This window comes from Hydractinia symbiolongicarpus, chromosome 4, assembly GCF_029227915.1.
Source record: "Hydractinia symbiolongicarpus strain clone_291-10 chromosome 4, HSymV2.1, whole genome shotgun sequence".
Lineage (NCBI taxonomy): Eukaryota > Metazoa > Cnidaria > Hydrozoa > Anthoathecata > Hydractiniidae > Hydractinia > Hydractinia symbiolongicarpus.
This window is the reverse complement of record NC_079878.1, coordinates 20947087-20970923: the sequence shown is the minus strand read 5'-3', so window position 1 is coordinate 20970923 and position 23837 is coordinate 20947087. Positions and strand designations below refer to the sequence as shown.

Below are 23837 nucleotides of genomic sequence, written 5' to 3'. Positions count from 1 at the left end.
TGTATTTTCGACAATAAATAATGTGAAATAAAAAAAAAAAAAACAGACGGACACACCCTTTGTATTATTAAAAGGGATTTATTTTAAAATAGTAAAATGTTCTCAATTTTTCATTAGATTTTTTTATGAAAATACTGGTCTAATCTACTACTAATCTCGAAAAAGCTTGGAAATTCCCATCAAAATTACTTAAATCTTAAATTTGTCTCTATAATAAGAGAAGATACATGCGAGAAAAAGTTAAAAGAAAACGCAAAATATATTTTCGATAAAATTTACCTTTAAAATCAGACTGATAGTCAGCCATCTTGAATAGCGAGAGTTGGATAAATTAAGCCTGATCCGCAAACTTGTTCGGCTGTGTTAAGAGACAACTAGTTTGCTCCTTTTTTAAAACATCTGCTTTCAATTTTCTGACTTAAAATTTTAAATGGAACCAGTTTTTGTTGAAAGTAGGATAGATTTTAGGCAAAATCAAAACAACACTATTCATCTAAGTTAGAGAACGAGATTGCATGGTATACATGCAATAAACTTGTCAAAGCTTGTAACAGGCTTTTTCTAGTTACTACATTCTTTGGTTTTGACGTACTTTTAAACAACAACATTAGAAACACTTCTTTTGTGGATTTTAACTTTTAAAAGAGAAGCAGAATGTTCCAAAATATCCAAATAAATTCATTATTGGGAGCAAGAAAGATTCCTACTACTATTTTGTCTAGTTCCAAGTTAACCACGGTTTTCCTGGCGCTTCTTAGCGAACAGCTGAGTGTACTAGTAAAAGCATATGCATCAAAGTTTACACTTAGGAGAGAACATGTTTGAAATAATTCACTGGGGTTTGAAAGCCAGCGTGATATACCGTTTTGTTGTTGTGCCAACCCCAATGGGTGAAGGCATTTTAAACAACCATCACCTTAAGTCGCTGACATGGCATACCGAGGCAATGTAATCTCGCATTTGCGATACTCTATTCGATCAGTCTGTAATTTAACACGTGCGCACAGCAAAAGCAGAGACAAGTCCCAGATTATCGGGAATATGTAACGCTTTTTATAGTAATTTTTTTATAGGTTTTTTTTTACTACTATACGCGATTTTAATTTAGCGCTCTATATTTTCACAAAAGTCTGACGTCGATTTGATTTATAGGGTAAAAGTATTGATAAAATTGGAAAGCACAGAAAAAACTGACTATCGCCCTCCAGGCACATGGATGAGCCACGGTATAAAAGAACTTCTTTTATATCTTCATGTTTATAATTACGTGTTGGTTACATAAGCTGAGCTTCGGATAACATAAGTCACTCCAAAAAAACATTGAATTAAACCTTGGTAAAGTGGTGTAGTTTTTTTATGTTAGAAAATGATAAGTCATTTTATACAATTTAAAATATTTTACTCCGTTTTACAATCTACACGCTCCACCGGGATACCTTTTAAATCGAGATCAATCTTCGATGGATACACCACTCTCAAGTCGCCTTTCTCATCACAAACACGCATTTGCTCCAGAACTATACCTTCCATCTCATCCACAACGGAGGAGAATCCTAAATGATACATCTGCCGAATGATCTCCTCCATGACGAATTTACACTGTGGTAAACTGGTAGGCGATGTCACTTCTATAAAAACGTCCGCAACGGAAGAATGGATCTAAAAATCAGAAGTTATTCGCTTGTTAGATATGAATAAAAATAAATCTTGATTGGCTTACTCTTTCAGGGTGTCCACGGTATACACAATTCTTTCACAAATCTGGTAGGGTTTCGACGCTTTTCACGATCAGTCAGAAAAAAGTTATTGAGGCCTTATAAATATGATTCCCGACGTTATTGGAACATTTAAGGGGAGAATGGCTATAGTTGAGGGTCAGTTATATGCTGTTATGGTGACGTGACAAGACAAGAACACATTAATTCAATACCTTTGTCATCTCGCTGTTTGTAATTGGTGGAAATGATATAACGTCACCATCACTGTTTTTTATACACGCCAACAGTTCCTTACCGTCAACCAGGTCGATAAATCTATAGAATGAAAGATATTTCGTACGCTTAAAAAGAAGAAAAACTAATTTACAAGAAGCTTTTGCACCAAGTAAAATCTTAGAAATGGAATTGAAGGAACAGATTTTGTATATTTTCTTAGTTCGAGTAATGCAAATTGAATAGTGAGATGTTCTGAAAACAAAGCCTCGTTAATCAAAGATCAATTTTTTTCGCGAACAGTCTACTTTTGTGTAGATAACATAGAGCAATAAAAATAACTGTAGTTATATTTCAGATATGATGTATATCTACAACCAAACAAGGAAAGCTGAAAGGAGTCATTTTACAAAGGACGTAGGTAGATGACAGTATACATCAAGAATACGCCTACATACTTGTACAAACCGGTTTTAACTTGTCGTTTCTTCTTCAATTTCAATGCTTCTCTTTCGTTCTTTAGATCTGCTATCAGTTTACCAGCAACGCATTTTTTCGTTTTTCCAAGAGCGACAATCTGTAGGTCGGTAGGAGAAATGGCTTCATATTTCAAGGGAAATTTTAAATCACTTAAGGTGTGCGTTGCTATGGTAGCCCTTGTCCTCATATCACATTCGTTTTCATGAAGCTTGGTCTATAACAATAATAATAACAATAATACAGGTTATTAATTCATGGCGCAAAGCAAAGTAGGGCTGAGTAAGAAAAAGACTTGGCATTAGGAGTCTGGGTATTAACAGATATAAAAAATGGAGAAGTTTCCTTTACACCAGACACATCATTTTGAACTCAGTGAGATAAACTTAATTTCACTTTACCTTTACATAATACAAAAATAATACGGCTGAATTACCTGCAAGCTAATGAATGATTTAAAAAAAGCTGGGTCAGCGAGATCAAGTTGCTTGACAACGGTACAACAGATATATGGACGCTCCTCTTTGACACTCTCCGTCGTTACTACACGCCGTTCATCTTCTTTACTTTGAAGAATAAATATTTTACGCGTGATTTCATCTTTCTCTTCAGATTCCACATGACCTTTCTTTCCCTTCCCTTTCTTCTTTCCACCTCCACCACCACCCTTGGATTGTTTTGCTATATACTCCAAGATAGCCTTTGTACTACACTGATTAGTCATCTTTTTCAGCCGGTTGTCTTTTAGCGGGTTATTGCGCAAATCTAGATTCTTCAATTTCCGACAATCGATCAATTCACCGCAGACTGTTCCCAAAGAATTATTTGACAAATCCAAATTCTTTAACGTCTGCATATCCTTAACATCTCCTGGAACGCTAGTGATTTGGTTATTAGAAACATTTAGTTCCGAAAATCCAGTTAATTTGTATAACCCATACGGAAACTCCGTAAGGTTATTATGTTCTGTGTATAAAATGTTTAAACATGTAAATCCACTGAAATCAGGGAGGGTGCTAAGTTCATTATTACTGAAGTTTAATGTTTGCACACAGGGAAGCAGTAAGGTGTCTGGTAACGAGGTTAATTTGTTAAAAGACAGATCTAAAAACTTCAACTTCTCCAACTGGTTTATAGTATCGGGAATTTCTACTAGCTCGTTTCGATGGAGCGCTAAATTTAACAAACTCTTCAACGCGCCGACATCTTTAGAAATAGCGGACAGTTTAGTATCGGATATTTCGAGATAGTTCAATGAAATAAGTTTGTATAAACCTGAAGGTAGTTGACCGTTCGATTTCTCCAACCTATTGGTTACTTCGTCACCAATAAGATGAAGTTCATGTCGGCCATCTTCAGCATCCCTAATCTCGTCCCAAACCTCCTCTGCCATATTGATTTATTTTTTTATATCTGGAAAATAAAAAATAATAGTTCATTATCAGTCACGCAACAAAACATTTTTTACTTTTCCTAAAAACTCTAAATAAAAAATCCAGATTTGTTTGCAAAAAACTTAGTACTTGAGAAGACTAATAAAAGAGTCAATCAGAAAAAAACAGTTAAACAGAATTTAAATGAAACTTCCAAGAATGGCTCAACAAGGATAAAAGAAAAGGAAAACGAAAACGACACATCTCCAACAATTCGATATAGTGCTATTAAAATAAAAAGCAAAAAAAACATTAAAAATACTAAAATAAACTCATCACATATCATGTAGTCATTTAAAGAGCAGTTCTTGCAAACAAAACCTTCTGTTTTTGGATAAATGTCAACACAAGGGCATGCGATAACTACATTTAGGCGGTGTTCATATGAGCCCGGTTAGCCGGAATGGTTCGGTTTGCTCGCTCGTGATCTCGGCTCTCTTAACCAATTCTCATATAAATCAACAACCTATCATATTGGAAGCGACCACGCTTGGCTAACCGGGATCTCGCTTTTTGTCAACCGAGATCCCGGCAAGGCGGGCTAAATTTTTTCCATACGAAACATATTTGTGCATGATTAAAACACAATTGATAACAAAGATATTAAAAATAAACTTTTATCAACAAATTTTATCTTTTGGTGGAAAATAATAATTTACGTATTAGGATTAGCAAATATATGTAAAAAACTTAATTGAAAAATACACACTTTTCATGTACCTAATTTCTAGCCTGGGTTGCAAAACGTCGTGTGGATTCCAGGCTGGCAAACTAAGCCAGGCTAACTGTCTGACCAAACGCATGTGAACACCTCCTTATGAATGACTTGATTATTAATGATTAATTCCATTTTTACTTAAAAAAGCTATATGAATATAGAAGAACTAAAACATAACTATACCTCGCTAAATTTTTGTGACAAGTGTAAAAATATTGAAAATAATAACACTGCATATATTAAGAAACCTTACTGATGAGCTACAATAAAAACTTCTGCCATTTTGAAATGCTGCTTGAGTTTTGCATATTAACAACAACTTTTAATTTTAAGAAACAGTAGCATTTAAGGAGAGCTGGAGTTAGATTTTCAAAAAAACAAAATCAATTTTTGTTGTGTAACGGTAATTTTTGTTGTGTAATGGTATACATTAAACTCCTGGTAACTCGACACCCCAATAGACTGAGGAAAATAGTTCGAGTTAAATCGATTTTTTGAAGAGGTGGAGCAACAGTTACTGGGAAAAGGTGCAACCTATGCAATAGAGGTGGTATACTTCCTTCTTGTAAATTAAATTTTGCTGTGCAGGCAACATTTGTAATTACGTCAAGAGTTATAAAAACTAAATAAATTTCAAACCTGACATTCTAGCCTTTGATTCCATTTTCTGGAGCAAGAAGTTCGAGTTATTAGCCTCAGGGGTATAAGAAATGGGAAAAGTTAATTAACGTTGTTCGATTTATCCTAAGTATTTTATAAGAACGTATTAAGAAAAGTTCAATGCACTTAAGATGATGGTTCGACGTAATGAAAGTTCGCGTTATCAGTGCTACCGGGAGTCAACTGTATATTGTTTTGAAGACTATTTAGAAAAGAAACTATATATATAAGAAAATAATATAATATTTAAAGTAAATCGAAAAACTTCTTTGCAAAAAATTAAAAGGGAAAGAGACGTAGGCTAAATTTTAAAGATTTTTAGGAGAATAATTTCAAGGTGTGGTCACCCTGTTATGTATATACTTTTTATGAAATATCCTATTAAATTTAGAAGTATAATAAACTAAGTTACATCTCCCAATAAGAAGGGCGTCATTATTTATGTCACCATCCTAACGAAATTGACGTCATCATACTCTATCGGGAGACTAGTTAACACTCGACTTTGTTAAGCGTAATAACTCGGCGAGATTAACAAATCAGTGAGTACCGATAACTGGTCGTCGGTGAATTTTTGTCGATGCATCTGCCAGTTATCATGATGGGTTCGTCTGAACTCTGATAACGTCTTTTTAACAGTTGCCTAGAAATAAAAACCACATCCTTTCTCACAAATCAATCGGCGATTCAGTTAATTATTATTTTAAAAGAGAAATAAACCGTAATTTTTTTTCCTTCATTTCACATTCAGCTTTCAAAACTTGAGACAATTAAAATGCGGTGGACGCATAGGTGAAGCATTATATAACTGAAATATCGAAGTCATCGGGAAAATGCTTTTCCTGCTACCAAATTTAATCAACTAGGGACTGTAATATCAAAAACTTTGACAGTGTCAAGAATGAATACAAAATTGGGAACCCATTACTTGAGGAGATAACTATGTCAAATGAGGAGATAGCGAAGTCCCTTGGCGCCTGATAGTTAAATAAGAGCATTTGTAGATATAGGAACTGTCGATCTATGATTAGCTGGAAATAGAAGTAAAAATAAAAAACGATATTAAGTTCTACAAGAAAAAGTTCTTCTGATAATCAATCAATTAAAATTAAGTGAGATTGTTGATGTTAACAAAATGAATGCAGGTTAGCGCAGCGTAAAACAATACCTGGATTTGCGGGGCGTCGTGCAGGTAGTTTCCGACATCTAACAAAACTTCAGGCATCCACAACGGAACATCGTATGGAAAGGCAAGTACACACGCAGATAACCCTAGCAACCCGCCATGTTTGACATGCAGAGCAGCGGTATCTACATGAAAAAACCTCTGCGTGAGAGAACATAATAACAATGTTACAAAAAAAAGTCGTATGTAAGAGTAAAGGTATAGCAGAAGAACTTGTCACGGACTCTCTATCGTAGATGCAAACAAACGACCTTACTTTTCTGTAAATCTTCCACTGTAAGTTCAATACCATGTCGAGCTTTTTTAATCTTTGTTTTCGCCATTTTTGAAAAGGATTTCTAGACAATAAAAAAATGTTTGATGACTCACGGCAAAGAGAAAGAGACTTCGTAGGAGAAATGAATATATATAGCTACTGAACGTGAGGGACAAAAATACATGTGGTCTACTACATAAAGTTTTTGCGAAACAAAGAAAATTAACAGAACAGATCAGCAACAAACATACCAGAAGTTCATCTTTCACTTTGATGTAGCCAAAATGAATTAATCCACTCAATAAAGTTGATGCTACTTCACGAACCTTAAAAGACAAATTTTTAACCAATTAAAAATTGAACTCTTTTATATCCTCATGAAAATATGAAAGATTCATCGTATTGATTTTTTATTCAAACGGAATTTTTCTTTCTTTATCACGTCAAAATATAATCTTACCAAAATTTTCATTTAAATATGAAAGAGTGTTCCGATGTCGATAAAATACGTCGTTTAAGGCTAAAATTGGCCCGAATATGAAAATACTTTGTTTTCTACAAAATTTGGTACAGTGGGAAAAGAGAAATGTTGTACATAATGATAACACTAAAATATTAATTTTCTCAAACATCTAATTATAACGTTCGGTCAAATTGGTGTAAAAACGAAAATTGTTCGGTTAAAAAGAAAAAAGGCACGAAAGAAAACAAACAGCAACAAGCTGAACATATTGAAGACGAACTACTTTGTTTATCACTAACATACTGGCTGGCAGTGAGCGGGATTCGATCCGCGGTCCACATGCAGACTTACTCCAAGTTAAGAAAGGAAACTAAAATAGTTTAAAGTGTTATTACCTCCAACTGTTCGTCTAATAATCTCCGTGTGATAACTCCTTCAACTTCTTTTCTGATTTCATCAGTATCCAAGACGAAGAAATTATGAAAAATCATGACCTGAAAAGAAATTGAATAAAAGACATGCAGGGAAACAGCGAATGTCTCTAACATCAATACTCGTATTTTATCATCGCCCGTTTTTATAACCATGCGACAGTCTTTGGAAATATGAAATGTACTGGACGGGAGAACTCCTGATTTATCCGTGGGCTACCGAGTAAATACCCCTATTCTACCACTGCGCGTTTTTATAGATGTGCTACAAACACACGAAATTTGACATGTAGAGAATTAGAGAACCTGTGATTTATCCATGGGCTACAGAATAAATAAGTTTGTCTCAATGTATAGACACACAGCATCATCAAAGGTTTTTGTTTATACCTGCAAAAAGTTTAGAGCTGTCCTTCTCGCGTTCCACGATTTACAGTCACACCCCTAAAAGCAACAACATTTCGAGAGAAAGTTTTTTTCCAGCAAATCAATGTTTCACCAAATTGACACGAAAAAAATAATACCTTAATAATTGATGACACTGCAATACTGACCATATCTCTCGGCACCGGTTTAGAGGCGAGTAGTCGAAAAGCCTAAAATAGCGGAATTTCTGCTACATGCGAACACAATAAAAATCTCGATAACCCCAATATTTTCCATTGTACCCTTGTAAAACCTTCTAAACGAAAATAATCGAGGCACGTACTTTTTTGCAGTTTTCACTGATATCTGGATCATCTTCACGTGCTTCAAGTGGGATGAGCTATTTAAGGAAAATTCAGACAGATTGTTTATAATGAGATTTATGAGGAGGGTAGGCTTTTTCCTTAACAATGTAAAACAAAGATGGAGATGACATTGGTAAAAACATGACGAAATAGTATGTGTACGTACCACAGGTATTAATCTGTAAATATCTTTGTTTATTGGTTGCATCGTGAATGAGTTGTTAATAAGGAAAGACAAAACTAAATGAAAGAAGATAATAAATATACAAATAAACATAAAAAAACTACAAACGGTTATTACAACATACATACCTGTTTTAGCAACTCTGTCTCTCCTCTTGTTTTCATCCTCACTATCAGTTTCCATCTTGTCACCATTCTGAACTTCTTTAACTTCCACAGCTTGGCTACCATTTTGAAGTTCACTGGATGCTAGTGGACTGTGCACTGCTGCTTCAAGAACGTCAGTACTGAGCACGGTTAAATCTTCAATCACGAAATCAACAAAAGTTCCAATGTGAGGTGAAAGGGTGGGGGTGTGGCAGCCATATTTGATGTCGCACATAAACACATACGACAGAACGCTAAAATAAGAACACGTCAACGATTACAGTGACGGACGGACAAACTTCACGTGATATTGTTAGAAATAACGTTTAAAGAAGCAAAGTGCTCACAGATTTAAAACTTCAAATTTTTAGGAGAATTTAGAAGGCATTGGGTCAAATTTTAGGAGAAAACACTAAAAATAAAAGTGATTTTGCCAAGCCTCTTTTGAATGTCATCTGCTTATTTTTCGTCACATAAAATGTAGAAACAAAAAAGGATGCCGCCATAAACAATTTTATAAGAAATCAAAATTAAGGAGATTTTATTTAGGAGGTGTGACCAACCTGACAAGTATGCAATAGCAAATTACCTTCCAATTCGATCTCTTACATTTTTGTAAGGATGTGAGAATCGCGGCTTAAGATATTCAAACAACTGATGATATAAATCAGCAATACGCCATTCTTGTTGAGCGATAGTGTTTTGTAACATCATTAACCGACTTGTGTCACCCAATGAACCGCCCGCACCACAGATCGGATTATCCATGAGAACAGTGAAGAGTTGATGGAAACGATTTGGATCTCTGCTTTCCTGTAACATAGTGTTGTTTATGAGCAGGGTTGATATTCTTTTTATAGAGGCAGATTTGAGAGATTTGAGGACATTAGATGAGAATTTTTAAACTTTTAAAGGTGACTTTATTTTCACAGAATAGAATGGGGACATTCCAGGACATTTTCATTTTGTGAGATTTCAAAGGTGATGCCACAAGTGAAGAAACAATTATTGCCGTACAAATGTAGAATTTTTTATGCACTTTGAAAAATAAAAGAATGGTTATAATATTAAAATTGTTAAAAGTCCACTTTTAGGGAAGATTTGAGGAGTTTTGAGGAGTTGTATCAACCCTGATTAGTTGTGTTTTGTTTGAATTATTAAGACAAAGAAGCTGTTTTTGTGAGTGTAAAATAATATTAATTCACTACAATCATAGACAAAATATAAAGTTACTGTGCGCAACTTTAAAATAGAGACAGAGACAAATGATTCATGCACAAGTTTAAGGCCACAAAAACAAAACTAAAAAAGTGTTTAAAAGCTTAATGTTACTTACCGTAGAAGTGATCAACGCTATAGTCCAATCTCGTAACATTTCTGGTATAATTTTAGTACTAAATATATCTTTTAGTAGAGGGCACAAAAAACTCCACAAAGAATCTAAACTTTTATAATTCCAGTTCTTAGCACCACGTATAACACCTGCAATAACTTCAGACGCACAACGATGCTTGCTCTCAACAGCATCACTTAAAAGTTCAACTAAGACCAGCTTGAATTCTTCCAAAAACGTACTACCATAATTGCGAAATAAAGCTTTGTATAGTAAAAATTGAATCTGGCGAAACGTGTCTTGTCCTTTGTTAACTTCTAGTGAAAAGAACTTAAAAAACGTTTTTAAAAATTCGCTATTTGAAAACGCTTCATAAATAACTAATTCTGTAGGGTTAAGTTCTTCTTTTCTTCTATGCATTTGTTGTAATCGCTTCACATCATAAGTTTTTAACTCTAAAGGCCATGCCTGAAATCCCCAATGGGTTTTGTCAACAAATGTAAATTTATCCATTTCTTCTTGTGAATTTGGTGCAGCATTTACTTGAAATTGTAGCCATCTGTTATCTTCTCGATCGCCTGCACACAATTGTAAGATGGCTGAACTGCTTGTATCTAAGCCAAACTTCGAAAAGTCAACAGAGATTTTTGGTTGCTTTAGTTTCTGTTGATGTAGTATAGCCACCACTGCCTTCACAGCAAACTTTAACAAGATATAAAAAAATTGAAAAGCACATAACAGAGTTAGCAAGGAGGAAAATAATGGTTTTGTAAAAGCTACACATTATCAATTCATCAACATAAAACAGACAGTCGACATATCAAGAATTTACGCAGGTCAAATATTAATAGAGCTGGTAATGCTATGGGTGTTGAAGCATCAAATTTATCTCCTTTGATTGGCAAGAAAAACAAAAATTGCATTAGGATACGTCCAGTATGTTAAACTGTATTTTAAACTTCAAGGAATTTGCCAGTACTGAAGCAGAGAGAGATAAAACACTGCATTTATCACAAGGCTTATTAACCTCCACATATCTTTTTTACAGAAGTACTGCACTTTTTTTACCTTTCTCATGCGCAACGAGTCATGCACCAAGAAGTTTACAAAAATGTGGACAGCTTTCAATGGCATGTTGATTTCGTTGGTAAGTAACAAAGATAATAGCTTCATACAAATTTCTGCACATCTCCATTGCCTAACAGAAAAGGAAATTTTAGCTTTCAAGAAATTCACAATTATTTCGAGAAAAAAGTGGAAGCATAGCCAACACGCCTTACATCTATATTATAATACCTGTATACGTCTGTCTGTCACGCAAAATGGTAGCTTAGCTGCGCAATAGCAAGAATTACGCAATGCTGTATAAAAAGGACGGGCGAACGATGAATTTTCCACGGGCTAACGACTAGTCTATATTATAATACCCGTATACGTCTTTCTGTCACGCAAAATGGTAGCTTAGCTGCACAATAGCGAGAAGCATGCAATGTGGTATAAAAAGAACGGGCAAACCCGTGGATTTTCCACGGGCTAACGACTAGTAAATTTAATTACCCTTACATATTCTTGTCTTCCAGTAAATTTGCTAAATTCTCGACCAGTACATGATATAACCTAAACAGAAAATAAGAAAAAGAAATCAGTCTATCAATAGCGTTCTAAAGACTTTGTGCTCTAGGACTCTTAATTTGTTTAAGTTCACCAAGAAGACTGATCAATCACACTATAAATTAGGTTAAAATTTAAGTTTCTTTAAAGCATTTGAAAACAATTTTTTTTTAACTTGTGCCATGATCTAGACTTCTGCTTCAATGTTTTTTAACAATGGTATATGTGTGAAAACAACAAAATCAAAGTGTATGCTTTTGTTCACGTTGCCAACCTTGAAAAAATGAACAAACCAAACAAACAAATTCGTACACTAAGAGTTTTTAACTCCTACCCCAATCCAGACTGAAAATGATATTAGGTGCAAAAACATCAAATTCAAAATGTAACTATGTTTAATATTATGTAAAGCACTGTAAAAAAACAAACATTACTGAGAAATATGCTAAAGAAATAAAAGAATGATCAAGTAATACGCAACACGTATGTTGGGGTGACAAAAAAAATTGGCTGAGCAAACAAAAAGTTAGACGAAATGCTTATTTTTTAAAAAATAACAAATTCAACAAAAGCAAATGATATACCTTTCGTTTTCATTATTCATTTCTTTTAAATTGACTTCAGCTTGTGTTAGTAAATCAACAGTTGGCATTAATGATTCATTTTTTGGTTCCATTGATGAAGCAGGCAGTGGGTATTTACTTTGTAAAATCATTTCTGACAACTCTCGACATTTTGCTGTCACCTAAATATTCACAGGGCATAACACATCAACTACTAGTATCTGATATTTGCAGAAATACTTAAAAAAATACTGGCTCCCTGATATCATATATTGCTAATATATACTGGAATTTAAAACCAATTTAATTCTATGCCCTAAGTCTTTTTACTTTATTTATCAATTACAATTTTTGTTTTAATTGTTAAATTTGTTTAAAAACATGATGTACATATCAAAATACCTGTCGTTTAAATCCAAGGGTGTCATATTTAGATTCCAACCGAAGAACCAATTGATTAACTAGCTTTACTATTGAAGGTTTTTCAGATTGATCAGCTTTTACGATCATAGGCCACGCCTTCACCATTGCTTCCCAATAATGTGTTATCAGGTACAACAATCTTGGATATTGTAATATATACAAAGTCCCTTTTAACTTTTCATGTGAAATATCAGGATCAGGTTTAATGTTTTCAAGAAGAAGCGGGAGTATTGAACGTGCTGAATAATCAAACATCTCCAGGCAAGCAAAAAGAACTTTCTGTGAGTCGATACGAACCTAAAATACAAATAATTTTTGATGATATGTATTGTAAACTCATAAAAAAATTCACAGAGAATTTGACATATATATTTTCTGCATCAATATTTTGTCGATCATTAACATTATCGATTATTGGGGCCTAAAGAGCCCTGTCATAAACAGACAGCCATTATCTAAGAAACTTTACAACAAACAACCGAAACGAGTGGACAGAAAGAAGAACCATAGTTGCATCAAAGAAGAACGATCAACATTGATTCAGCTAACTAAATTTGTATGAAGAAATTTCAATTTAAAAAACAACTCTTTTAAAAAAAGCATTAGTAGTACAAGTATACAGGTTAAATGAACATCTTAAATACCTCAGTGTAATCACTAGTGCTCATTAAAACCAGGTCTTTGATAACCATTTTATCTGTTTCAGTGTATGGTACAGAATGACGATCAAGTACTCTCATTTCGTGTTGCAGTTGTACGCGTTCAATAAGAATAGCACGAACATGTCTTTTCTTTTTGTGCAACTAAAAAACATCATAATCGCTATAACTGCTAAACAAAAGATCACATTGTTTAAAAGTGTTATCTACTGTGTGCCAGTGTAAGTTACCTTATCTGCTAAGGCTTTTTTAACTGCCATTGAACTTTTCCATCGGACATTAAATTCCCTCCAGTTCACACCATGGTGTAACAATAAGAAATCGTAAATTTTAGAAATAATGCGGAATGCTTTAGCGTCATCTTCATTTTCTTTTGACATAAATTCTAAATACAGCAGCTCATTCAATACGGAGGCAGTAATAAATATGGTCATAAAATTATCAAACATGTTATTTGGTGATAATTAAACATCGAAACATTGAAATACTTACCAAACAAATCGTGAATAATAAGAACAATCTCCTTTCTGGTGGCACAACATTGAAATGATGTGAGCGCTTCTACACTTGTGACATTATAAGTACGCTCCCTCGTTACCAAACTAGGTGGTGCTAGACCTTCTACTTTTTTATCTTCCCATATTGGGAAAGTACTTGCGCTACCAAATACTATAACTGCAACAATTTGAAGACGTTGGTGAAGCTCATCTCTGATAAAGTAAATACATTTACATAAAAAAGCTTTTTACAAAGAATCCTGCGTGAAGTTGCTTAAATACAAAACTTTCTTTTATTTTATTGGTATAGCATGCAATGCTTTAGCACTAGCAGAAAGTTAAGAAAAGAGAGAAGGAAACTTATACATGGGCCATCTCCAATTCTTTCTCCACATTTAGGCCTCAATATAATCAGATCAAATAGAAAGTGCCTACAACACAAATATTTGCACGTGCAGATTCAGTCAATTGACTAAAAATGGTTTGTTACCATGTACCTTGTCACAGTGGCAGTTCCTTTAATATAGCTTTTTATTATATCTAATTCAGGATACAAATGTTCTTTGACTAATTCATTTACAAATTCTAATTCTTCCAAACTTGGAATATGCCAAGACATGTTTAAATCATCTATGTCGCCAGGTTTACCCCAATCACGGATATAGAAATGTTGAGTGGGATCCTTTTCGAAACCAATTTGTTGACTGTGCCATTCCAAACTATAAACCTCAGAGCATGATGAAAGGATTGCTTTTAAAAACTAAATACAAAAAATGAAATTATTAAAATATAATTTAAACAAAAACAGGATAAGGAAGAACACTGACCTTTCCAGCTCTTGAATACGCTTTCTTGCATTTTAAGTGTAAAGTTAGGTTGAGAACTTTGTTTAACGAGTCTTTATATGGAAGCAACTCTTTCCCATCACATCGGACAAGTTCAGATATCACTTCCAGGTACCAAAGTAACTCTGCATCGATGTTTTCCTCTTTTTCTATACCTTCCACTAAATGAAATACATTTTTAATCAAACCAAAAAAACAGACAACAATTATGTGAGGTGTAAATTATAGTATGTCATTTCTCCAAGGCATCAAAGTTGAGAACATTCTTAAAGAATGTGATTAAAATGACATTAACATTAAATATGGTGTCTACCAATTTTTAATTTTTTAACTAGACTTTTTACTATAATTTACTATGAGCAAGTTATTTATTTACAAAAGTCTTTTACACAAGACAATGCTCCATAAAAACCTGTTTTTGGAAGTATTCATATTTCAGGGTTTTTCTCTGGAGAATAATGGATATTCAAAGATTTCACATTTCACTGACTGCAACAAAAATTTGCACTTACCTGATGCTAAATTTGTAATTGTTGTGCAAAGGAAAGGAAGAAATTTCTTTAAGGTGATCTGTGGAAATGACTTTGAAGCAGCTCGACACATGTCTGACACCATTTTGCCAGCAAAGTTTACTTCCAAAACGCGGGTTGACACAAATTGAAAAATACCATGCAATACGGACTATAACGAAAGGATATTGTAGATAGGTTGTTAACAATAATTTTTCGAATGATTTATCTTTTTTTTAACATACCTTGAATATTTGAGGAGAGCATTGCATAAAAACAGTTTGCAGGGTAGATTCCATCCCCATCCCAATCATTCCCTCTTGAACATTCATGCTGTCAGCCATGAGGTTGTCTTGCTCAGATATATCAGTAGCACTACTGTTTTCGATCAAAACAAAACACCTGAAAACACAATGTTGACAATACTGTAATGAAGTGTTAGTGTTGCTTAACAAATTCATTGATTCATGTCAGCCATTTTGCATTTTATGATCGCCCTGACCATCAAATTTATGCTTTAAGTTACATGAATTATATGGTTTTTATTTAGAATTAAATATTTTGACATTTTCCCCAAAAATTTAAACGATTTGATGAGCTTTTAGGGCTATTTTTTCGTGCAGAGAAAAAACAAATGCTGTTTTTGAGTGAATGCAATTTAAAACTTAAAACCAGTTAATTTTAAAGAAAGGAGGAAGTTGTAAATAATTTTATTTTTACACATTCTAATAAGAAACTCTTTAAATTCTAAGAGACTTGAGCAGCTTCAACTGTCACAACTCTGCCATGTTTGATTTTACATTTCCCATTGCTAAACAAACTATTCACAACTTTGCAAAAACAATAATTAAAATAACAAAGTACCTATCAACAAATTGAAGAATAAAGTCTTCAAATTGTCCTGATGCTTGACATAACTCTTTCTCAACCTCTGTCATTTCCAACCCAGCATGCAATGCTGGCATACAATCAACCATTGGCACCAAACCAACAATAGCAGATATCAAAGTGAAAGAAGACATGCTTTTTCTAAAATCGTTTGGATCCAAACCAGGCAAGACAAGGCGCAACAATGGCAAGACATGCGTGGGTGCTTCAGGAAAATGTTCTCCGCCTGTAACTAGACTGCGTGCCACAGAAGTTATACATGTCAGTGTTGCTGTGACTTGATGAGGTTCTACCAATGTTTCCAATGCTTCAAAAGTCCTGTAAAATGGTATAAATACACACATTGGAAATATTTCCCCTCAAATGTAACCAGTACATTACCTGTGTTTTATATAATAAGGCACCACTACTATATTATAAAATTTTGATAAAAAGCAATTCAAAAAAATAAAAATGCAAGATGGAAGTTCTTATGGATGTATAGGCTATCAGTTAAGATAAGGAGGGTTATATTGAACAACCTTCAGATAAGCTGGTAGGTTTGTTCTTGTGACTGTAGTTCAAATTCTATTAACTACTACACAATAACAATTACAAAGCTGTAACAAAGATTGACACAAAATTAAAAGAACCTACCTTTCAAGCAAAGATGGCAGAACAAGGTCTGGCCGTAACAATGCTAAATTCTGCATAACTGCAGCTGCTTGTAAGCTGCCCGACTTACTGTAGACAGACAGTAACGCCACGTCCTTTAACATGTTTGCAAATCTGAAAATCTCGTTGTCTGTTATCTTCACATGATCTGGAGTTTTTGTAAACCAATTTTCTTTTGCATGTCTTTCACTGTGTAAACGTCTCACAAACTGATCAATAATTGAATTCAGGAAGGCAAGTAAAGTAACCTAAAACAATGTTATAGTATGGTTGTTATTCTAATGAGTGGAATCACATTTGCAAGCCTCCACACAGACCTAAATAGAATTAGGCATTCTGTTTATAGGTCTTCATTGCATGTGTAAAAACCAATATAGGTGATGCAATATTCCACATGCCTAGCGTTTTCTTTGTTGGCAACACTGAGTCTATGTTGTTGCTTGTACTATTTTGTGCAATTATTTGATTTTTGTTCTAAGTTAAGTTTGCAAAATAACAAATACAGATCGACAGGAAATCTATTTTTAACTGGAATTGAAAAAAAAACATACTGAAAATTTCCCATGATTTGAGGGATGATAAAAAGATTCCAACGTTGTAAACAATTTCTCGAGGTAATCTAAAACCAAACTGTCTCCACCAATCATATAAACAAACCACTTTGCTGATGTGTTGACATGTGAGACCATATTACGCAGACTTAAACTACCATTTCTCACCGACCCATTGACAGGTAGATTTAAACTGCTTAAAAATAAACTAAAAATCTAAAACAAGCAGAAAAATTGTGTGAAAATATAACTAGTGAAAGTATTGAAAAGATATAAATTACTTAAACTAATTTTGAAGGAAACATAAAAATTGATCATTAATGCAATTTAAGGATACATGAAATACCTAAGTCATTGTTTATGTCAAATTTAAAATTTTTAGATCATTGGAAAGCTTATAATTCAAAGAATATCAATATTAAATAAAAATATAATTGAATATAATTTAAAAATGAAAAAAGCGAAATTAAAAAACAACAAACAAGCTCTTTTGAATAAAATTTAATATGTTTAAGCTTAAATCTCTATATATTAAAAACAATGTTTGCTTTAAGCACGTAAAAGGTACAAGCTTTCACAAATTGTAATAATAATGTTCTGGACACACTAAGCTGCTCAACAGTGTCTGTTTTTTATTATTAAGATATCACAGTGTGAAGGCAAAAAAAAAGCATAACGAAAAACCATGAAAACAATATAAATATAAATTGGGAGCTAGACCTTAAAAAACAAAATTGTGAAACTGTTTTAGTATTCAAGTGAAGTACTAAAACAGTGTGTGATTTTTATGTAATAAGCTTTATATGTCTGTATCTTTTCAAGAGTCTGCAACTCCTAAAATGTATTTAATAATTTTTTTACATCCTTCCAGTTTGTTTATGATATAAATAGGACTATTGGATATGGAATTTATCTGGTTTTCAGAAAATATGTACTTCCATATAATTTTAGTTTGCACGAGTCAGCCTATTTGATGTTACAAAAAAAATTAAAGATTTGGATAAAAATAAAACTACACAGCAGTCTGACATTCAAACGAAAATAATACAGGAAAATTCTGACATTTTTGGAAATGTTTTGTGCAATAGCATAAATTATAACATCGACCAATCCAATTTTCCAAAAAGCCTTAAGAACGCAGACGTGATTCCAGTTTTCAAAAAGGAGGACCGTACGGACAAGTGTAACTACCGCCCGGTCAGTATACTGCCTAATATCTCTAAGATATTCGAAAAATGCTTATACGAACAAATTGAAGCTTTTTTTCAACCTATTTTTAACAAGCAGCAGTGTGGTTTTCGGAGAGGTTTTAGTACGCAGCAATGCCTTATAGCAATGATCGAAAAATGTAAAAAAAGCCTAGATAATAAAGGATCTTACGCAGCGTTATTGACAGACTTGTCTAAAGCTTTTGACTGTATAAATCACGATTTACTTATTGCTAAATTGCACGCTTATGGGTTTGACAAGGATGCTTTGAGATTAATACATAGCTATTTAACTGGCCGGAAACAAAGAGTTAAAATAAACAACTCATTTAGTATGTTACTGGACATCTTATTTGGTGTGCCACAAGGGTCTATTTTAGGCCCACTACTCTTCAACGTTTTCCTGATAGATTTATTTTTGATAATGATTGAAACTGATATAGCTAGCTACGCAGATGACAACACCCCATATACGTATGGGTCTGATAAAAATCAAGTTGTAGAAGACCTTGAAAAAACAGCAAAAAGAATGTTTATATGGTTTGCTGAAAATGGTATGAAAGCCAATGAAGCAAAGAGCCATCTTCTTTCTAGCTTACCACTTGATACAAAAGCTGTCGTTGGAGACACGTACATTGAAAACAGTGACCAACAGAAACTGTTAGGGATAAAAATTGATCGGAAATTAAAATTTGATTTGCATGTAACGGACTTATGTCAAAAAACCAGCCAAAAACTACATGCGTTAGCGCGTGTTGCACCTTACATGGATACTCAAAAAAGAAGAGTTATTATGAAGGCTTTTGTTACCTCTCAATTCAGTTACTGTCCTTTGATATGGATGTTCCACAATAGAACACTGAATAACAGAATTAATAATCTGCATGTAAGAGCACTTCGAATAATCTATTGTGACCATACATCAACATTTAAGGAACTGTTACATAGAGATAAATCAAAAACGATACACGAAAAAAATCTTGAAACACTAGCTATAGAAATATATAAAACTAAAAACAAACTCTCACCTGATATAATAAGTGATATTTTTCTGTTCCGTAGTAGCACTTATAGTTTGAGAAATGAAAGAGAACTTTGCTATCGCACAGCAAAAACGTCTACTTATGGCACTGAAACTATCTCAAATTTTGCGCCAAAATTGTGGCAGATGATACCATCAAATATAAAAACATCTGAAATGTTACAAGAGTTTAAGTCAAAAATTAAGAAATGGAATCCAGAAAGTTGCCCTTGTAGGTTGTGCAAACCGTATATTAATGGATTAGGTTTTATTTGACAGGTAGACTTTTATTTAGTATTTATAGCATTTTGCGGTTTGTTTTTGTTGTTTTTTTTCCCCGAATTTTCTGGCATACCACTTCCTTGCAATATATAGGATCTCAAAAATAAAAGCTATAGTCTAACCATCCTTTATTTCAGGATGATGGTATGCAAAGCAAAGAAGTCAAATTAACTAAAATAATTGCCTTCTTCATTGACTTTAATTAGCGACTTTTCCCGAGAAGCTAGAATTTTTTATTTTTTTTTACACGTCAATGTAAAAGAAATTGTTAATAATAATAATAATAATAATAAAAGTTTAGGAAATATGTCCAGTATTCTTATTGTGGTGTTTCATGTATCCCTAATTCACACACAAATAAAGTTAGGAGAGCACAGTTCTCTAGCTGTTATTAGTAATTTCTAAATCTTTTTGGGCAAAAAAAAAATACTCTGCATTCTACAAATAGCATAAAATAATATCCTGTTTTTTTTAACTAAAAATTTATATCTAATTTATATAGTCTTTTTGAAAATAAAAAAATAGATACCTGTGGCATGTAAGGATTCCAGTCAATTAAACCAACATTTGACTCTGCTAGTCGCATAAACAATCTTGTATATTCCTATCAAGAAAGTAAGGAGACTTGCATACAACGTAGCAGCACATGTCAACAAAAAAAAATAAACATTACTTAATATCAAACCTCAGCAACGGATGGTATGTTTTGAGTACAATTGATCCAGTAATCGAAAAACTCTGGAAGCCAAAGGCTGAAATTTATAGAAAAGAAATTTTATCAGCATCAATCAGATAAGAAGTTTTTTTCACTGTGTGGGTAATCAGGGATAACGTGGTACCAAAATAGTACCATTCAAAGAGCTGTGTCAACCCTCTGTTTCAGAACTGACAGGTTAATACATCTCTTCAATGGGTCATTCCATAAAAACTTAAAAAGTAGTCCCATGTCAACCCCCCTCAGATTTTGCTCAAACTTTTTTTATATGACACTATGGGTAAGAAAAGATAATCTTGAAAATTTTAACTGGTTATCTTGTTTCATTTATTTTTGCTCTCCTAAATTCAGAATTTGTTGCTCATAGGCCTAACTTAAATAGCAATATATCTCCCGAACGAAATAAGATAATTAGCTGAAATTTTCAGGGTTATCTTATCCATAGTGTCATATAAACAAAGTTGGAGCCAAATCTGAGAGGGTCGACAGGGGATCATTCTAAAAATCTGTTAATTTGGTACGGAATGACCCCTATACATTTTCTTGATCAGAGTTTCAAGTTCTACAGAATTTTTTTTGTGCATCAAAGCGTCATTGCTGACGTCATTAAATGTCAAATGACAGATATTTGCATTGTTCTTTTTCCTAACTGGATTTTTTCACCGCTTATCGACGCTAACCATGTCTGTTGTATAGGGTCATTGCTGACGTTACCAAAATTTTTTGCATTTCTAATCAAGTAGAGACTTCCACAGTCCAATGAACTACTTTTTGTATAACAAAAATACAAACTTTCAAATGCTTCCTGTTTTTTTCTTTTTCAAATTGATTGCATAAACTAACAAATAATTTGCAGTGACATTCAATTTTTGGAGGGACTTTTTAGATTGAACAATCATAAACTTCAACCCAGTCTTAACAGTATTACCAGTTTTTGAAACATACAAGGCAAATATATAAAATGTATTTAAAATATTTCTTCATGGCTCAATTTTTTAATAATTAGATGAGACATCTACCAAGAAGTTTACACAGGTCAACTTATAAAATGATGGGAAACTTGTCAAAAACACTAACTTGTATCCTTTTACTTGCTCTTCTCCAAATAGTTTCGTTGGTAAAAATCTTGAGAAATAATAGGCAGCATTTACTTTCACAGAATCAAATGGACACATGTAAGGTCTCCACTCAAGCAGCATTTCTTCTGTTGCTTCAATAGGAAAGTAACTATAAATAAAAAATAAAAAGTGCTACATATTTATATAGATTTTCAACGAACTGCACATTTTAATGACAAAAATACATTGAGGAAAAGATTGAAGAAATAGGCACATATATTTTTCGGATATGATTAAAAAAAATAAAAAATAATATATCCTTACTGTCTAGCAAACTTAACAATGTTGATGATACAGTCATTTAACTTACTAAAATTCAAACAAAATAGAAAATTAAATACAATTGTGTATAGGGCTCTTCCTAACATTTCTATATAAAGAACTTGCAAATTCATTTCTAACAACAGTCTTTCTACATGAAGCTTGGAAAGTTGGTCAGCCATTAGAGGCCAAAGATTGAAAACTGCAATTTGACTTGAGTAAAAGCAAATCCTTAACGAATACCCAAAACAGATTATTAAACCTTCTCGGCCTCCATTGTTATCATCCTCTTAAAAGAAGTAAAGGCTTTTTAACTCTGTATAATATATCACCTACTTAGGAAATTTCATCAAACCTAGAGGCGCAAGTTTGGAATAGCGTATTGATTTGACAAGTTCATATAAAGGTTTCCATGGTAACTGCAAATCATCTCTATCTAATAATTCTTTTTTTCTAAAATACAAGGGAGAAAATAGATGTAAAATAAAGATCGTGAAATTCGTTTTGTCAGGTTTATGTCATGTGCTACTTACTTTAAAAGTTTGTTAAGGACTGTAGCAAAACCTTTCACAAATTGTGGTTCCAAGTCAGGTATCACCATCAATTCGTAAAGTAATTTTATAAAAGATACATGATCTTCTTTTGAGAAATTTCTACCATTTAGGCGCAGGTAACTAAAAAAAAAGAAATTTCACTTTCTTTGACTTATATCAGCTTTCGTCAGTTTAGTTATACCAATAAACAATCTACTAAATGTTAATGGTGTACTTACGTATCAAGCCTGTTACACCAAACCAGAATACCAGGTGTCAATTCTTGAAATATAACAGCTCGAGATAAGTTAAACTTTATATCAGCTAGGTTGCGATTACTTTCCTCGTGTAACTGATCACTGTATGGGAGATGTTTATTGTAAACAATAAGTTTTTGCGCTTTAAAGTTGTTGTCATCCATATTGGATTGGTACAGTGCTTAATGTATATGATTATTACATTTTATAACTAAAATTAAAAAGTAAACCAACTATATCACCACAAGCAAAAGTCATTAGCAAATGGTAATTGGTGATGCAAATATGCTTTAAGTTGTAATTTCAACATGAAACCATACTCATCACTATTAATAAATAACAACAACAAAAGCAGAAAATAACAGATATTATAAAAAATATATCAGAGGAATATTGTAATGCTCTGAATGAATGCCACCTATTGACTATTTTTTCAATACCCCTCTCTAACAGACACCCCTTTAATAAAGGTTTAAACCATAAGCAAATGTTGAATTTTACTAGATCTTCATTAAAACTTGCAACAGATTTTAAGATATTGGAAGTTAGTTGCTCAACTCAACAACTAAAAAACAGGTAACTTTTACCAGGGGTGAGGTAAAGAGTTAATGCTTGACAATGATTTCAATTATTTGATAGTGGTGCAGTGTTTGAGGCTCACTGATCACAAATGTCCCCCACCTCTTAAAATAGCTGTATCTTTGTGTGTTGCACAAAGTAATGGCAGTACATCTAGCCTAGAATCAAAGAAAAAATTGTCATTTTTTATCAATATTTATGCGATTTAATGCTTGGCCAACAAACATTTATGCAAGTCACTTGCAATTCATGGTAACCTAAAGAAGCAAAGAAAGACAGCATTGCTAAATGTTGTCGTCTCCCAAGGGTGCAAAACAAAAAATATCATCGCTCGTGGATTTCTTATTATTCACACTTGATAAACCTATCAGCAGAGTCAAGACAAGAGGTTTGTGTGTCTGTAGGTTTGTAAGTTCATTCTCAAGAAATAAAATATCCTAATATAAAATATTATAGATAATACTATGAGACTATGAATGAGCATTGTTTTTCGAAGAAATTCCCGCTGCTGCCATCAGCATGCCGAGACATTCATCATTATATATATGATTGCATATTATCTCTAAATTTATTATCTACCCAAGTATTTAGGAACATTTTATCATCCAATAAAGAATGCACAAAAAGTAAACAAAATATAAAACGACTTGTGGACCTCAGACTTTCAGCACAATGTGACGTTTGATAGTATGGTTTAGGTGTAAATAAACATTC

General features: G+C 33.2%; 2 protein-coding genes across 3 annotated transcripts; both read right to left on the bottom strand.

Annotated features, from left to right (window-relative positions):
* Positions 1–1336: 1336 nt before the first annotated feature.
* Positions 1337–3839, bottom strand: LOC130641786 (leucine-rich repeat-containing protein 47-like). Its single transcript, XM_057448738.1, has 4 exons — positions 2845–3839; positions 2390–2625; positions 1931–2033; positions 1337–1659 (listed from the first exon to the last, which is right to left on the bottom strand). Exons 1-4 carry the CDS (start codon positions 3799–3801, stop codon positions 1399–1401), a joined length of 1557 nt encoding a protein of 518 aa, XP_057304721.1. The 5' UTR covers positions 3802–3839; the 3' UTR covers positions 1337–1398.
* Positions 3840–4046: 207 nt separating this feature from the next.
* Positions 4047–22911, bottom strand: LOC130641780 (proteasome activator complex subunit 4-like). Of its 2 annotated transcripts, XM_057448728.1 has the most exons (33): positions 22527–22911; positions 22288–22428; positions 22091–22207; positions 21758–21802; positions 21453–21602; positions 20346–20412; positions 20190–20264; positions 17150–17365; positions 16581–16846; positions 15921–16262; positions 15302–15458; positions 15060–15228; positions 14530–14708; positions 14200–14462; positions 13698–13915; positions 13436–13590; positions 13191–13349; positions 12526–12843; positions 12145–12305; positions 11513–11566; positions 11018–11147; positions 9953–10651; positions 9206–9429; positions 8599–8870; positions 8453–8526; positions 8265–8321; positions 8080–8151; positions 7946–7999; positions 7520–7618; positions 6913–6987; positions 6662–6743; positions 6388–6530; positions 4047–5862 (listed from the first exon to the last, which is right to left on the bottom strand). In XM_057448728.1, the coding sequence occupies exons 1-33, from the start codon at positions 22706–22708 to the stop codon at positions 5728–5730; spliced, it is 5550 nt and encodes a 1849-aa protein (XP_057304711.1). In that variant the 5' UTR covers positions 22709–22911; the 3' UTR covers positions 4047–5727. The 2 variants fall into 2 exon arrangements, with proteins under 2 accessions (XP_057304711.1, XP_057304712.1); XM_057448729.1 differs by lacking the exons at positions 22288–22428; positions 22527–22911 and having other exon boundaries at positions 22087–22105.
* Between the last annotated feature and the right edge of the window lie 926 nt (positions 22912–23837).

What these genes read in the sequence shown, in the direction of transcription:
- LOC130641780 (XM_057448728.1), bottom strand. Translation starts at nt 22,708, where the DNA reads ATGGATGACAACAACTTTAAAGCGCAAAAACTTATTGTTTACAATAAA. An exon ending in GGAATCCTTACATGCCACAG is followed by an intron (nt 17,366 to 20,189) that starts GTATCTATTTTT and finishes TGCTTGTTTTAG; the next exon opens with ATTTTTAGTTTATTTTTAAG. An exon ending in CAGTGTCATCAATTATTAAG is followed by an intron (nt 8,000 to 8,079) that starts GTATTATTTTTT and finishes TGTTGCTTTTAG; the next exon opens with GGGTGTGACTGTAAATCGTG.
- LOC130641786 (XM_057448738.1), bottom strand. Translation starts at nt 3,801, where the DNA reads ATGGCAGAGGAGGTTTGGGACGAGATTAGGGATGCTGAAGATGGCCGA. An exon ending in AATCATTCATTAGCTTGCAG is followed by an intron (nt 2,626 to 2,844) that starts GTAATTCAGCCG and finishes TTATTGTTATAG; the next exon opens with ACCAAGCTTCATGAAAACGA. An exon ending in GTTAAAACCGGTTTGTACAA is followed by an intron (nt 2,034 to 2,389) that starts GTATGTAGGCGT and finishes TTCATTCTATAG; the next exon opens with ATTTATCGACCTGGTTGACG.